Source organism: Humulus lupulus, chromosome 7 (assembly GCF_963169125.1).
Source record: "Humulus lupulus chromosome 7, drHumLupu1.1, whole genome shotgun sequence".
Lineage (NCBI taxonomy): Eukaryota > Viridiplantae > Streptophyta > Magnoliopsida > Rosales > Cannabaceae > Humulus > Humulus lupulus.
Window position 1 is genome coordinate 17,090,435 of NC_084799.1, and position 17,200 is coordinate 17,107,634.

Consider the following 17,200-nt stretch of genomic DNA (forward strand, 5'->3'; position numbering starts at 1 on the left):
TTCATAAGCAAGTCAGTCTCAGTTGATTTGGGTAAGTGAAAATCTAGGCACTCTAATCCTTTCTTAGCCACAATCTCTTCTTCTTTTCTAGATCTCTATCTCATGTGTTGAGAACCAGCCCACACTAGTTCTAGGTTGATCAAAGGCTTGGTGAGGAAGACTGTGTTGCTGATCTTGTTCAATCTCTTGATAATACTCTGCTACAGAAAGGAATCAAGGGTTAGAGAGATTGAAGGATGGAGTTGTTCCAGTTCCGTTGTGTAATGTAAGTTTTTACTTTACTCTGTATTTGTATCAATTTCATAGGAGCATGTTCTAGGAATTTGCATGTTTGTTTGATAATATGTAAATTGCATGAAAATAAATAAAGATCATACAAGAGTTTATCCTACAATAATATAACTAGTTATGCATGTTTAGTAATATTAAACATGCAAGTGGGCTTGTTTCTTATTAGAAGAGCAATTTTCGTAATTTTGCCCATTATGGGCATAATTGTATATATGTGCATATATGTAATATATGTGAGAGACCACATTATTATGTGGGTTTATTTGGGTTACTCAGCACGAGACGATCGTAGGGAGCAAGTTAGCGGGATAGTTTCAATGAGACCTAATACCCGACTCGGGACGAGTCATGGGGTATTTTAGGTATATAGCTCAGTATCAGGTTATCGGGTAACGGGAATGAATAATTGATGATATATTTGGAGTTAGTGAGATTAGGAGGGAATACTGGGGATTTTGACCATTTTTCCCTCACAGACGTTTTTGGTAACCCGAGCCTCGGGATTAGCTTAAGATTACATAAGCCTTAAGAAAGCAAACAAAACACTAAAACACTCAGCATCCTCCTGTTAGGAACGAGTTTTCTAATACGCAGCGGAATGGTGGTGGGTTGGCCCAGTGTACAACAAATTTTTTTGTAACATATTTAAACTACATTTAAATATGCGGATCCATTAATATACATATATTAATCATAAGTAAGAAAAGAATAGTAAACATACCTCTTGATGCCTATCAAGTGTCATTGCTATATTTTCGTAATTTGAACGAACTTCCTATCCAAGCTGCTCCCAGGTACTCACACCAAGATCTTCCACAACATTCTCTATACCTCAAGAAGTGTGTGAGTGCTTAGAGAATAAATGATGGTTAATTTCTGATTCTACTTGATGTACTCAACACATGAGATCAAGAGAATATGCCTGAGATTGGTTCTTTATCTTTTTCAGGGAGAGATAGAAAAATATCGTTATTTTCTTTTTAGAGCGAATAATATAGACTTTCTTATTTTCTGATAAGTATAACTTAAACAGAAAATATTTAAATTTAAAAAATAAATCTATAATCAATTTACAATTCATCTTTTAATTAATTAATTATCTTATTAATGAAAATATCAAAAAACTAACTTTTAAAATTTTCATTAATTAATTAATTAATTAAATAAAATTGAAAAAATTTATCCCTGAAAACTGTGTAGTACACGCCACACACAGTTCATGGACTATGTGTGTCGTGTACCACCCTATATTTTAAGGATATTTGATTTTTCCATAATTATTTAATTATTTATTTAAACTATCTTTTTAACTAATTATCAAATATAATTAATTATTAGAATAAATAACAATATTTTAAATTCAAATCTAATTTGAACTTATCAGATTATTATCTCTCACTCAAATAAATATATTTAATTAATTATACTCATTAATTAAAACTAATTTAAATTAAATATTAATTTTGAAATTAAATATTTAATTTATTATAATTTTGAAAATTATAATTAATTAATTATTTAATATAATTTCAAAAACTACATAATAATTAAATATTAATTAATTTTGTTAATTACCACTAATTTGAAATTAATTATTTAATCACTATTATCACATAATTGCATATTTGGCTCGAAGAACAAATTTCTTCTTAAATATGTCTTTCAACTATTTTTCATTTTATATCAACTCTTCCATTGAATATTGTTGATATAGCCGCTATGGGGACCTATGGACCTATAATTCCAAGCTCCAATAAATTTGAGATTATTAATTAAATTATTTAATTAAATAATATTAATTTATTAATCTCATGATTACTCCACTATAAATACGAGATTGCACTCTTGTAATTATAGACATTTCATTTACTAAGCACTTTATAATAATAAAGTGTCCATTGATATAATCATTACATACAAATTAACCCTCTAATAATGGTTCATAACTAATCGGGAATAAAATTACCATTTTACCCTTTTTAATTATATCTTGTTTCCTTAAGTATCATTAATTTTACTAGTGAAGGTTAATTCATAACTAAATTATGAATTTGAGCCCAATAACATTTTCAGTCCCAAAAGTCAACCCTTAAGAGAACCATTATTCAATCTCTCACGAGAAGGTATAGATTCTATATCTGTATACTATATCCCCATCCATTTACATTAATGAGTTCCCAAAACAAAAGTTTATTGCTTGATCATTCTGACAGGCCCTAACGAGTGAATCAAAGAACTCATATTACATAAATATGAGTTCATAGTAACTTCAGGATTAAGATCTATTTGTATATGATCATCAGATGATATATTTAATTAATACTTCGAAACGGTATTTAACTAAGTATTAATTAACATATCTGGTCCAGTTCTATATATTCTAATATATAAAGTGCATCCACTAAAGTGTCCTACTACAGTAATGATCTCGATCTAGATCACATGTATTCATAATACTAGTGAATCGTACTTGCAGTAATTAATCTAAAGATTTCATAACTTTATTTTACTGCGAACTATTCAAGTTCATTTATCTCAAACACAATTCTCCCGTAGCAATACGTAGTTGAGATCACATATATGAACTTAGGAATTTTTCTGATATTTACTTAATATTATCACAAAATAATATAGTCCATAAAATATATGCATAACAAATTCAATTTATTTATTTATTTCTTAAAACAATGTCTACTACATATGCTTTCAGGGCACAATTCCCAACAACCTCCCATTTGCCCTAAAGCAAATGAGGCATCACTTTAATTCCCATGTTTCTTACATGCTCCTTAAAAGATTTTATGGATAAAGTCTTTGTGAAAGGATCTGCAAGATTATGCTTTGAAGCTATCTTCATAACTGCAACATCTCCTCGGTGAACTATCTCTCTTACCAAGTGATACTTCCTCTCGATGTGCTTTTCCCTCTTGTGACTCTGTAGTTCCTTTGAGTTAGCCACTGCCCCATTGTTATCACAGTATAAGACTAGTGGCTTATTCACATCTAGCACTACTTCCAAATCATAATAGAACTTCTTGAGCCACACAGCCTCCTTAGCTGCTATATACTCGGCTTCCATGATGGAGTCTGCAATGCTGGTTTGTTTAATACTTCGCCATACTACTGCTCCTCCTCCAAGAGTAAACATTGATCCAGAAGTCCATATCCGACTACCTCTGTCTGATTGAAAATCAGAATCAGTGTAACCAGTGGGGTTCAGGTCTCCACCTGAATATACAAGCATATAATCTCTAGCATTTCTAAGATACTTGAGAATATTCTTCACTGCAGTCCAATGACTCAATCTAGGATTGGATTGATAACGGCTGACTTTCCCTACTGCATAACAAATGTCAGGTCTAGTACACAACATGGCATACATTAGACTGCCTACCGCTAAGGCATAGGGATATTGTCTCATATTTTCCTCTTCCTGAGGTGTTTTAGGACACTGTTCCTTGTAAAGGAATACTTTAGAATGAGTTGGCATATCACCATTTTTGGAGTTTCGCATATTAACGCGTTCTAGCACCTTATCAATATAAGTTGCTTGAGACAGTGCCAAAGTTCTATTATGTCTATTTCTAAGAATTTTAATGCCCAGAACATACTTGGCTTCTCTCAAATCTTTCATTTGGAATTGTTCAGCTAATCATTTCTTTACCTTTGATAATGATGTTACATCATTTCCAATCAGTAATATATCATCAACGTAAAGAACGAGGAATACTACTACACCATCTTGATTTGTTTATAGACACAAGGTTTGTCAACGTTTTGTTCAAAACCAAACGTTTTAATTATGTCATCAAATCTAAGATTCCAAGATCTAGAAGCTTGTTTGAGTCCATAAATGGACCTAAGAAGCTTGCAAAATTTTTGCTCTTGACCTTTTTCTTCGAACCCTTCTGGTTGAGACATGTAAATGGTTTCGTCAAGGTAGCCATTCAGAAAAGTTGTTTTGACATCCATTTGCCAAATCTCATAATCCATGCATGCAGAAATGGACAAGAGTATACGAATGGATTTTAGCGTGGCTACAGGAGAAAATGTTTCTTCATAATCAACCCCTTCTTTCTGTGTGTAGCCTTTGGCTACAAGCCTTGCTTTGAAAGTCTCTACTTTTCCATCCGCTCCTATTTTCTTCTTGAATATCCACTTGCTACCAATGGGTTTGATATTCTCAGGTGGATCTTCAAGAACCCAGACAAAATTGGAATACATCGATTCTATTTCTTGGTTCATGGCGTCTTGTTATTCGTCATTGTCAGAATCATTCATTGCATCTTTAAATGTCAATAAATCGTCTTTGTTTGTGTCAGACACAAGCATTTAAACTTCGTGTTCATAGCGTGTGGGTTGCTTACTAACCTTCCCACTATGGCGAGGCTCTCTACTATTCTGATTAGAACTAGCAGTTTCATTTTGCCGTTTTTCATTGGTTGTTGTTGGTGACTTTGCAACTTCATTCGAGACCATCTCCTCCAGTACAACTTTATTGCGAGGTTTGTGGTTATTGACATAGTCATGTTCAAGAAAAGTTAAATTTGTCGATACAAATATTTTATTATCTTTTGGACTATAGAAAATTCCACCTCTAGTCTCTTTGGAATATCCCACAAACATGCACACTTCAGAGCGTGATTCCAACTTCCCGGTCTTTCCTTTAAGCACATGTGCAGGACACCCTCAAATTCAAAAATGGTGTAAACTAGATTGAGTTTGGTTGGAGAAAAATGAAGAAATTATGGGTTCGCAGGGTCAGGTCATAGCCTTGTTCTTGGGGCGCCGTGCCCAACCGAACCTAAGGCCCTTGGGGGGCTTCTGTCTGGGAGGCGCGCCGTGACCCTCAAGGGTAGGTCGCAGGCCGTATCCCGTTTCTAGGAAGAAGGGGGCCTCTGACTTGAGGGACGCGTCGTGACTCTCATGGGCAGGTCGCGGCCCGCATGGGTTGTTTTGGCCACTATGGGTTTTAAGAGACAATGATTTAAACCTAAGGGCAAGGGATCGATTCTACTACTCGATTTAGTAGAGTTTGAGGTCCCGGAGTCTAGGACTCGATCCGAAAGCCTTTATTTGTTCGATATTGACGGAATCCTATATTATGGTTGTGACTAGGTTATCGCTAGAGGCTCAGAACCGGAATCGTGCTCGAGGGTCCACCTTATTTTATGCTATACTCAGACACGAGGTAAGAAAATTGCACCCAATACGCGATATATGTGATTAAGGCTTGGCCCGACTGTTAATTATAATTATGAATAGGGCTCAAGCCCCTGAGAATGAACATGTTTAAGTTATCGTTTCACTTGTTGATTAAACATACTTGAATATTCTGTACCTGATTAAGTGTTATATGACTGTTCGCATGGTTTGCATAGCTAGGGCTTGGCCTCGTTAAGGACCATGGTTATTACTATGTTTGTAATTATTTGATGATGTTATATGATTAATATGTATGCATACTTTTGTTGTCTGAAGTATGCTTATCTAAATCTGTTTCTGCATCTGTATCTGAATACTTGGTTCAGGGCTTGACTTATTAGTCAAGGACGACAATAGCGCGTTGTGCGCTGGTCGAAAGGTTTATGCCCAAATCAGAAACGTACTATTACGTTGGCCGACCCAATGGTCGTTGGAAAACAAAGCATTTGGCTAGCTCTATGGCTAGTTACCCAGAGCTAAGGGCGTAGGACCCAGGTGATCCTATGGTCCAATAGCTAGGGCATAGGGCATCGGGGTTGGCTCTATGGTCAACTGTTCAGGGTAGTGCCTCCAAAATGGTCCAATGACCATTTATTTATGATTGTGTGCATGCGTGAGTAGGTTTTTACTGTTGGGCATGCTAGATAAGTATTTGGAAATCTGTATTTTCTATTCATTCACATGTTTAAGTTTTCTTGCTGAGCCTTGGCTCACAAGTGCTATGTGGTGCAGGTAAGGGAAAAGGAAAGCTTGACCAGCCATGAGTTGAAGAGCTTCGATGACAACGTGTACATATGCGGCTGCTCATCCACCACGACCGAGGATATCTCAGAGGAACCAGGGTTGTAGCCCTAATTTTGCCGCTTAGGTCGGCCGGTTATAACTTTTGATGTATATACACCCTTTTAAACGTTTGTTTGTAATATTTTGGGATCACATGTATGTATAAAAAATTTTAAATAAAAAAGGCAACAATTCCTTTGACAAAAAATTTTAACCCTAACCCTTGATGTAAACCTTAGTTACATGTTTATAACCAAATGACTTGATTAGCAAGTCTGACACAATTTAAAGTACACAGTGTAACAGTCCTGGATTAGGAGGACGTTACAGTATCACTGTCCAAAATCTCTATTCTAGGCCTTTCCATTAAATGCTTGAAGCTTCACCAAGATAGAATGAGATTTGGGATTGAATAAGCCTTTGAAACTCATACAAGTCAAGCAATTCTTGATAAGTTTCTTAGAGAAAATTTATGATCTATGAGAACTAAATAGAAAGAGGTTAGAGAGACAGTTGTAAAGTGTGATCAAGACTTTGCAACTCTAATAACCCTTATTTATAGCGCAGGCACCGTCATTATGTCTAACCAATAGGATTAGAGCTTTGAACACATCATTCAGAGCGAAAACTATGTAACCGTACGGCATGTAAGGCAATGCATCGCTTGTAGTGTGTCTTCGAGTATTTCACACTTTAGGCGATTCATCGCCCATGATGAGGCGATCCAAGGTCATATAGGCAGGTCTAACTTCTCAAAAGTGACCGTAAACACCTCAAAATGCTCCCAAACTTTTTGGGCATGCGTAGATACATCATTGTATCACTTTAAACCGTAAAAGTCAATAATAGATGCCTACTATAAAATCTCACATTTTCACTTCAACTTAAATGAAAACCGTTAAGTGTTTTGCACCACATTATGTAAACAACTTAATCAATCTCAACATATACTAGGGTACAAAAGGAGAAAGACAACTCAACAAAACATGTGTTGAATTAAAATCACGTGATTCTGGGCTTTTAGTGTTATAACATGATGTTCGAAATAGGAAAAAATGACATGATTAATAAAGTGAGCTTCTAGTATGTTAATATGTGAAATTCATGTCTTAACATGATGTTCAATGCATGACAAAACTACATTTACATTAGTAACTTTTTTTAAAATATTAATTTTATTTTAGTCAATATTTAATACTTTGAGCTATTAATATAGTTGTTACACCCAAATTTCGAGAATGAGAATTTTGATCTCAAAACTCAGGCTCGCAAGGCGTAAGCTCGAGATTAGCACAGTCATCATGTGACCTGCAAGTTAGAGACAGTCTCGCTAAGGCAGTAAATGGCAACCTCAGATTGGTGAGCTCGGAAACTACGCAGTCTCGGAGGTGCTCCGAGGTTATAAGTTAGGCTCACAACTCACTGTAGCAATGGTTCAATACTTGTATAAACTTCTTGATTTATTTCCTGCCCTCAGACAGGACGGTTCGAGCTCGAGAGGTGTAAGCTCGAAGAGGATCGTTTCGTCAATAATTACTTATTGGGAGCATAGGCAAACCAAGATGACAAGCTCGCAATAGGCAAACGGTCTCGAAGGCACGTGAATCTAGCATCCAAGCTCGTCAGCTGGGTGTGAATGTGTTTATTGTTGTAAAATCCTTATATTTAAGGGATCAGATGTAATTTGTTATTAAATCCCAAATATCATGGGATATTACCGCGCACATGATAAATGTATGCATTTAATGTAATTGTTTTATTTGATTTGTAGAATAACTTCCCAAAATTTGTGGGAAGATATTCAGAAAACCCCTCTATAAATAGAGTGTGATAATTCATTTGTAGAGACCAAATGATTGATATAGGAAAAACTCTGTACAATTGCTTCTAGAAAGCTATCAGAGAATCCCAAGAAGTTAATAACACAAACTCGTGGACTAGATAGATTTTAACTGTTGAACTACGTAAAAGAACCTGTCTTTCTGTTTCCTTTGGTTTATTTTGTTTAATTGCTTTTCTTCTCTAAGTTGACGAAAAACGGTGTCAATAATAGTGTAATATATATATTAATTTTAGGTGATGTACATTTTTTTTTAATTATTTTACTTTTAAACAAAATGGGTACGGACACGTATTTTAAGCTCAAAATGGCGAGTTCTTTAGTCCTAATCATATTGTAATGATGATACCTACACTATAAAATGATCCTAATAGAACTTTGGAATATTCTATCACTCTCTCCCATCTCTATTTTTTTACTTTAGTTTTAATTCTATTTTTAACATCAAAAGTTCAAAATATATTAACAATAATAAGTTTGGGGGACCAATTTGCCAATACACACAAAGTTTAGGGACCAAATTATTTATATTGCCTTTTCTTTAACATAATTATTAACATTGTTAGTCCAAGGATGTATTTGCATCAAACCAGAAAGTTTGGGGACCAATTTGCCAAAACATGTAAAACTTAGAAACCTGCCTTACAAATAAGCCAACTGTCAAACTCTTTGTTCACATAACAAAGAGCTAGTATAGGGGCTAGTAACTTTCATTAGATATGGTCTTGCTCTTAGCCCTTTTCCTAGAGATCTAGGATATAAATACTTTTGTTCAAATTTTTTTTTTGATTTATCAAATATATATAGGGAGCTTATTAGGTAGATGCATCAGTTTTGCTTCTACCGTATGGGCATTTTTTATATTCGGTACTTTGAGAAATTATAATTGATTTTTTTTTTTTTGTATGACAACATACATGATAGTTATAGTAGGTATTCCGCTAATTTTCGAAAAATTCTGAATAATTTACGGTGCCGAAATTAGAGTTCAAAGAGTCTATTTTCCACGCGTATAACAAAAAATTAGGCATATATGTAACTGACTGCTTGAACTTTGATTTCGGCACCATAAATTATTCTAAATTTTATAAAAATTGTTGGGGTGTTTGTTATGTACGCCATCATGCAAAAAAAATTAGATTATAATTTCTCCAAGTACCAAAAAAAAAAAAAAAAAAAACGCTCCTACGATAGGGGCAAAAGTGATGCCATTATCTAAAAAAATTCCTATAGGGAAATTTCATGCTCTATGCTTGAAAATATATCTAAATTAAAAAAATGACAACATTATTAGGCATCCCAAAAATAGGTATTTTTGTAAAATTTTGACCATAGTACCCTTGCCATTAATTCTTTTCTCTCTCTCCCTCATAATCTATCTTTCTTGTTCTCTCTCTTTACCAAGGCGACACTACTACCACCACCACCACTATCTTATGTTGAAGCTCTTTTTCTCTCTCTTAAATCGTTTATCAATATCATTTCTCCTTCTAATCTCTACCCACAACCATCCTCTTGGATTGAATCACCATGGTCATTAATACCCCATGAAACATGCATTGAATGAATAATCAAAATTGTATATTCCTTATATAAATTTTAAGATTTTATATAATTTAATTTTGTAGATTTAAAAAAAAATTAAAATTAAAAAACAAAATCATCTAAAATAGATATTTAAATAAAAATATATGAATCTTCAAAATTTTCATTAAATTTATGAAATTAAAATAAAAAATGTTATATTTGAATACTTTTTATGTACCAATCGGAAAAGTGAGAATAAGAATTTATTAGCACTCCTCGTTAATATTTTTATAAGTAATTGTGTTGCAAGATTTGATCATGATTTTCTAACTTATTATAGAATTTTTATCGTACTTTATTATATTTTTATATTAAAAATAACAACAACTACGAAACCAAACTAAATTTCAAAAAAATCATTACGAAGAGGTAGTCATACCCAACGTAAGAATTGCACCCACTTATTACAACAACTAAACCATAACTAAACCACTAAATGATAATCACATTCAATAAAGCGAATGTTTTACGCTTCACCATCAATTATTTATATATAGTGTTTTGTTTTTGGTAGAATTGGGTGATCATAAGAAAATGAATGAAAGAAAGAAAAAAAAAGAAAGAGAATAATAAGTATTAAAAGATTTGATAAAATGTTACAAATAATTACTAAAAAGAGTACATACAAAAAGAAATGATAAATAATATCTTTAAGAAATTGCTTCTTATTATTCTAAGTGGCAAAAATTAAAAGAATAAAAGCTGATATAAAGACCTTACAATTTGATATAGTTTTAACAAAATTAAAAAATTATGTCCACACCTTTTTTTTTCTTTTTATAAAAAAAAAGTCACGAACCTTCTGACGTATATATACAAATTATTCTCTTCTGTATACTTCTCATTTAATTTATTTATAAGTTCAGTTCATGCCATTTAAAAAAGAAGAAGGAATATTTGCTTTTCCTCTTAAAAAAATAAATTAATATTTCTTTTATAAAAAAATCCTCGCCGATCTCAAGACTTTCGTTTAAATAAATTAAAATTAAAAATAAAAGAAAAAGTATTATTTCAATTAAATTGAGCTAAAATTAACGCTTTAATTAATTTATTTTATTATTAATTTTTGTAAGGTTTTAAGTTCATCCTATCATACTATATTTTTTTTCACTAAAATTATTACAGTGTTTCGTTCATAATTAATCCGTGATTCCCGAAAGTGATAATTTTTTTTAAAAAAAATTAATTTTTACACAATGATTCTCCATGCAGTATGGGCAGAGTGATTATTTAATGAAGGTTTTTTTTAAAAAAATAAATAAAAAACTATAGTTACCATTTTTTTAGTGGCTTATCCCTGACTCCATCTCCATGTTCATTTTGGCAGAACAAGATTTGAACTTTTTCTTTTTATTTTTAGTGCAAGGGCAGAACCTTTTCAACAAATGACTTTTGTAATAATATAGCTATATAGTAAAAAGAAATGAAATAAAATGATGACTACAAAAGGGACCAAGCATTTAATGGAGTCATATCATATCATGTAAGTAATGTATACTTGTAAGCTTCATCCCATCCCATTATGTATATTTGGAAAAGTGTCACGGTCAAACCCAAATCCAAACTCATTATTACTCTTTATAACTAGTAACGAAATCATATCCTTTATTATTTATTGACATTGTTAATATTTGTGGAAGAAGGTATAGTGAAATAGATCAATTAATTACATGGTATTGTTATATTTAACTTGGAATAATGGTATTGTGAACACCATGAATTATTTTAATTTTTTGAAAATTGAAAAAAAAAACTGAGATGAAAATTATTTTTTTAACTAAATCAGAATCTTGCCTTATCCGTGTCTTTTATTTTTTAAGAATCGTCCAATAATCTTTTTCTGAAAATGCATTTTCAACCTCAAAATCTTGTATAGATATTAGATAAAGACCTTTCACCTCAATTAATTAATCGATTTAATCCACCCGAACCCGAACCCGAACCCGAACCCGAACCCGAACCCGAACCCGAACCAATTCCGAACTGCTGGCAGGTTCAACTGGCGCTTTCACTAGTTGTTATAGTAAGTAAATAATATTTGGCCATTAGTTCTGTTTCAGACCACCCACCACAGTTTTCTCTCTCTAAATTTTTCCTTCTCTTTATCATTTTCTCCCTCTAGAATCCTAGGGTTTGTCCTTTGCTCCCCAATTGTTTAAATCCAACCGAAGATTGGCCTTATTGTTAATATTATTATTATAATAATATTATTATATCTATAGGTATATATATTGGTTCCGAAAAACGGAATTTTCACGCATCAGTTTGATTCCTTTTTACGTTTTTTGTTTGTTTTCTCTTTGCCTCCAAATTGACCGACTACACAGTCTTCGTCCTCTTCTAACTGTATTCAAAGTTCCCCTAAGAAGACGATTCCGAACGGAGAAGGGTTGCTTCTTCTTCACTAGTTCTATTTTGGGCGATTCGGCCTTTATTTTTAGCTGTAAAGCGAGTTGCAGACAACTCGGTATTGGTTTTTCTCTTCTGCGTTGAGTTGAGCTGAGTTTAGTCTTGATTGGAGACCATTTTCGGTTTCTGGACTCGTTTTGACGTACTGATTCCGGAGCGAGTCACGATTTAAGTAAGTATATACATGGACATGTTTTTTTCTTCACATTTTTCGTTTTTTAGATCGATCACGAGTTGAAAACTTCGAACGTAGCCGTTCTGATTTTGATCGTAGAGATTAGAGAGGAGAGATTTTGAGGAGTTGGAGTTTAGACTTCTTGGGTTGTGTGTTTGTTTGGTGAGAAAATTTTGACGATAGAAAGAATCGATTCTTTGAATCTCTTATTCTGTGATTTTTGTCTTGGGATCCTCTGCACAAAAACTTTTAATTTAATTTTTTTTTATTTTAAGTTGGGTTATTTTTTAATTTAATAATAATTGATTTATATATTTACATATTTATTATAAATAAAGTTAATGTATTCTGATCTCTAGGCGTTTTCTCAGTAACCAAACCAAAAGCGTTGGATTTTATTAATACTTGCGCGCGTGTGATTGTGTGAACGCATCTATTTGCCATTTTTTATTTTAAGCAGGATTTTTTTGGGACTTCATTTTTGTAATTTTGTAATTATGCAGGGCTAAAGTGGAGTTGGGTATTAGTGCGTGCTTTTGGATGCTAAGAGAAAATCGTTTTTGAACTCGAGTTTTCAGAAAGCGGAGAAATGAGTAAACTTTTGGAAATTCAACCTAAAGAATTGAAGTTCACAAGTAAGTTCATCATTATTGTCTTATGGGTATTGGTCCCTGATTTTAGCATCATCGTGATCCCTGTAATTATTAATGAATTTTCTCTTTTTCTTTAATATGATTGATCGTTAGTTGGGATTGTGTTCTTGCAAAAGCTCTGTTTTTTTTATTTATTTTTAAAAAATTTATATACTAGTCTTGTGTGTCAATTATTGGGGAAGAGGGGTGGGAAAGAAGTAAGGTAGTGTTTCGTAAAAAATCAATTGACTTAGTTTTAGTGGCAGCGGCTTTAACTTTTAATATAGAGAACTTGTTTGGCTGTGCTTAAGGAGTTTGTAAGGCTGCTGGAAGGTCACAACTGAACAGTTTTGTTATTTCACTTCCTTGACATGTTTCGTTAGTTCGTCGATTGATTTTCTTATTGTTTTTCATAGTTGAATTGAAGAAGCCTAGCTCATGCTCAGTTCGGCTTGCCAATAACACCAACTATCATGTTGCTTTTAAGGTATATTTAATTTCTGTTGGTTAAGGTAATACCAAACATTTGGTATATGATGGTATCCAGATTGCAATGTGATTTAAGAATGATGATATTGGCAGGTTAAGACCACTTCCCCTAAGAGATACTGTGTACGGCCCAATGTAGGTGTTGTCATGCCAAATTCGAGTTCTGATTTTATAGGTACACATTATTCAATTGCTTTTGTTGTTTGCCTTTCTTCTTTTATATTTTCTGCCTTGCAATTTTTTTTTTTGGCAAGGGTGTAAGTGCTTTCAACCTATCTATTTATTTTAAACAAAACCCACAATCATCCGCTCTAGACAATTTTGAGGCTCATAAATTAACTTTCTGCTTGTCATAAGATCATTTGGTGGTGGGTTTTGTTGATAAGCGAAATGTTTTGCTCAGTTTTCATTTTTCTTTCAGTATGCTCCTTTAGTAATTTTTTTTTCTTTCTTTTATGTGAACTTAGTCACAATGCAAATGCCACGGACAACTCCACTAGACTTGGACTGCAAGGATAAGTTTTTAATCCAGAGCACAGTTGTTTCTGCTGAGACAACAGATGAGGACATTACAGCTAGCATGGTAATTTTTGTTGTTTTTGTTGTTGTTTATCTTGATTTCTCTTTTAGTTTCTCATTGTTTCTTTTTGCAGTTTGTCAAAGATAGTGGGAAGCTGGTTGAAGAGAAGAAACTAAGAGTGATTCTTATCAGCCCAACTCATTCACCAACCTTGTCGCCAATTAATGGAGCTTTAAACCAGGGGATGGGTCATGATTATTTAATTTTTAAAGATCAATCTTTGAATGGAGTTGAAAATTTATCCAAACAGCACACGGTTAGATAAACTCTTTAATTTTACTTTGTTGTCTCAATACCACCTCCTCCTCACTTTTTACATATCAAATTTGCTTTTGTTTCTTATTTTCTCAGACGAGATGCATTGATTTTGCATGGTAAAATAGTTATTTACTTTGGAGGATGCATTAGTGTAAGGACATTTGTCAGGTGTAGATATATATATTTTAAATAAATTCATCATGTCAATTATGCTAAGTATTTTTATTTTTAATATCATTTTAGTCTTCTCGTGACTCAGGTTAGCAAGGATACAGAGGAGTCTGTAACAGTTAAAATTAAAGAGCCAAAGCCAGTAGAGGCTACAGAATTGAAGCCAGTGAAAAATGTGGAGTTTATGCTAGAAAAGGATGTCCAGGAGTTGAAACCAGCAAAGGGCGTAGAGGAGCTGAAGCCTGCGAAGCACGTGGAGGAGTTGAAGCCTGTAAAGTACACGGAGGAGTTGAAGCCTGTAGAGTACACAGAGGAGTTGAAGCCCGCAATGTATGAAGAGGAGTTGAAGCCCGCAATGTATGCAGAGGAATTGAAGCCGTCAGTGTACACAGAGGAGTTGAAGGCATCAATGTTTGCAGAGGAGTTGAAGCCTGCAAGGTACGTGGAGGAGTTGAAGCCATCAATGTGCACGGAGGATTTGAAGTCTGCAAAGTACGTGGAGGATTTGAAGCCATCAAAGTACGTGGAGGAGGTGAATCCAGCAAAGGATGTCAAATATTTGAATTCAGATAAAGATGTAGAGGAATTGAAGCCAGCAAAGGACATAGAGTTAAAATCTGTAGGGAGTGTGGCGGAGTTGAAACCAGTGAGAGATGTTGAGATGAAAAATGTAAAGGCTGTAGAGGAGTTGAAGTTGTTTAAAGATGTTGAGGAGATTAAATCAAAGCTAAGCCAATTTGAACTAAAGCTTCACCAGGTTGGTCTTGTCACAACTACATTTAGTGTTGGTGTGTGGCTTTTATGGATTGCCTTTAGTTTCATATTATTATAATTCTTTACTCTCTTTGTTTTTTTACTTCTTTTCATGTAAGATTGGAAGTTTTTTTTAACCCCGCATGGAAGGAAAAACTGAACAAATGTAGTAATTATCCTTATTATTTGGATCACAATATCATTTGGTCTTTTATCCTTGGTTTTTTTATTGCTCTTTCATTAATCAAGGGCCAACATTAACTGATATTTTTCCTTTGTAGGCTGATGTTGCTATTTTAAAGCTGATGGAGGAGAGGAAATCAAGCATTGAAGAGAGAAATTTTTTACAGGAGAAATTAGTAATTCTTTTAACCCCCTATTCTCTTTTGTGTTTCTGATATATTTCCTTAACTGTTATGTCTTCTCTTTTGTGTTTCTGATATATTTCCTTAACTGTTATGTCCTGCAATAAAATCTGGAAAAAAAAAATTGTAATCTCCATAGCAGCAGAGGGATGAATTTAGCGCTCAGATAGTGAGTGGAAAAAAAAATTAAAAATTAAAAATTAAAGTATGAAAAAGGTTAAGCAAGAAATTAATTTCACAACCATTTAAAGAGTATCTGTTGGTTTGTGCTAACTTTATATGCTAGACTAAACTATGTCTTAGTTGACAAGTACGAGGTAAAGTAGAAGTAAAAGGCGCAGACTTACTTTTTTAAAACCACTACAATCATTTGCCTCTATCAGTTGATGAATGTTTCCTTTTCAATAACTGGCTTGGAGCCTCTACATCACTGAGGTTTTCACAGTATGGCGGAGTACCTGTAATTTGCAGCTTCATTTTGAAAACTGGGTTGTCCTCTCTTTTTTGTATTTGTCTGGGTGTAGCTTCAGAGCAATAACTTTCTTTGTTTTGCCTTGTTTTTTGTTCAATAAGAAGTCACGAGTTCACCCTCGACTTCTGCATCAGAGACCTGTCTCAAGTGTTATTCTTTTGTTAACTGCAGGCAGAGTTGAGCAAAGGGGGCGTGAAAACAGTCCAAGTTGGGTTTCCTCTTCTGTTTGTTTTAATGGTTGCATTTATCAGCATCGTTCTTGGGTACCGTTTACACCCCTGAAAAACCCTCCTCCTCCTGATGGTTGAATGAAGCCATTATTATCTATGCCATTGCTTGTATGTAGGAATATAGGTATAAGAGTTTCTTTACTTCTCTTTATCTACTCTACTCCACATGTGGAAAAAGGAAAAGATGAATGGATGGTCAGTTATTGATGTTCATCAACTTAGTCTTTATCTACTCCAGGAGTAAAACTCTTCTACATGCAATATGCCAGCCACTTTTTATTATCTATAAAAATATATATTATGTATATTTAGAGAAAACAGAGGATAAATCGTGTAAAGTATTTTCGTGTTATTTAAAAAAATTATAAAAAAGAAGAGCTACTTGCATTTGGGAGATGCTACCAAAGTCAATTGGTTTGTAAATTGAGGGCTCGAATATAAAGATTTCTTATGGTGATAAAAGTAGGAAGAGAGCCTATCTTCGAATTTTCTTATGTGGTTTATTAACTTTTTTATTCGTTCCATGCATTTACTTTTCATGCTGTGAGAACTTGGTTCTGCAAGCTGCTACGCAAGTATAAAAGCAAGTAAAGCTCGTCTTTTTCACCTCATTTCTTGTGATTTTTAAAAAGTAAATTGTATTGTTGATTCTCAGCAAGTAAAGTTTGTCTTTTTCTCCCAATTGACAAACGTGCTATGACTGCATTGTAATGAGATCTCTATTAAATAACAAAGACGCGACAACTGTATAATTGCAAAACCAATATTAATTATTGTATAAAAATAAAGCTTAATTGTAGGGTTGGTCTTTAATTTTTGTTCTTTTAAGTGCTAGTTTGTCACACAAGATTAGATTGGATTGAACTAAATTATTAATTGAAATTAGAATGAATTGGATTGGGCTGAATTAAATTGTCTTACTATTTTTGTCTTGTTGTTATAAAAAATTAAATGAATAAA

The 17,200-nt window shown here is 33.4% G+C and overlaps 1 protein-coding gene across 1 annotated transcript; it reads left to right on the forward strand.

Moving 5' to 3' along the window:
• The first annotated feature begins 11,756 nt into the window (after window positions 1-11,756).
• On the forward strand, window positions 11,757-16,734 carry LOC133790822 (vesicle-associated protein 2-2-like). The gene is made up of 9 exons (XM_062228607.1): window positions 11,757-12,287; window positions 12,794-12,925; window positions 13,339-13,409; window positions 13,505-13,586; window positions 13,879-13,994; window positions 14,065-14,247; window positions 14,509-15,177; window positions 15,455-15,532; window positions 16,182-16,734. Exons 2-9 carry the CDS (start codon window positions 12,880-12,882, stop codon window positions 16,290-16,292), a joined length of 1,356 nt encoding a protein of 451 aa, XP_062084591.1. The 5' UTR covers window positions 11,757-12,287; window positions 12,794-12,879; the 3' UTR covers window positions 16,293-16,734.
• The last annotated feature ends 466 nt before the right edge of the window (window positions 16,735-17,200 follow it).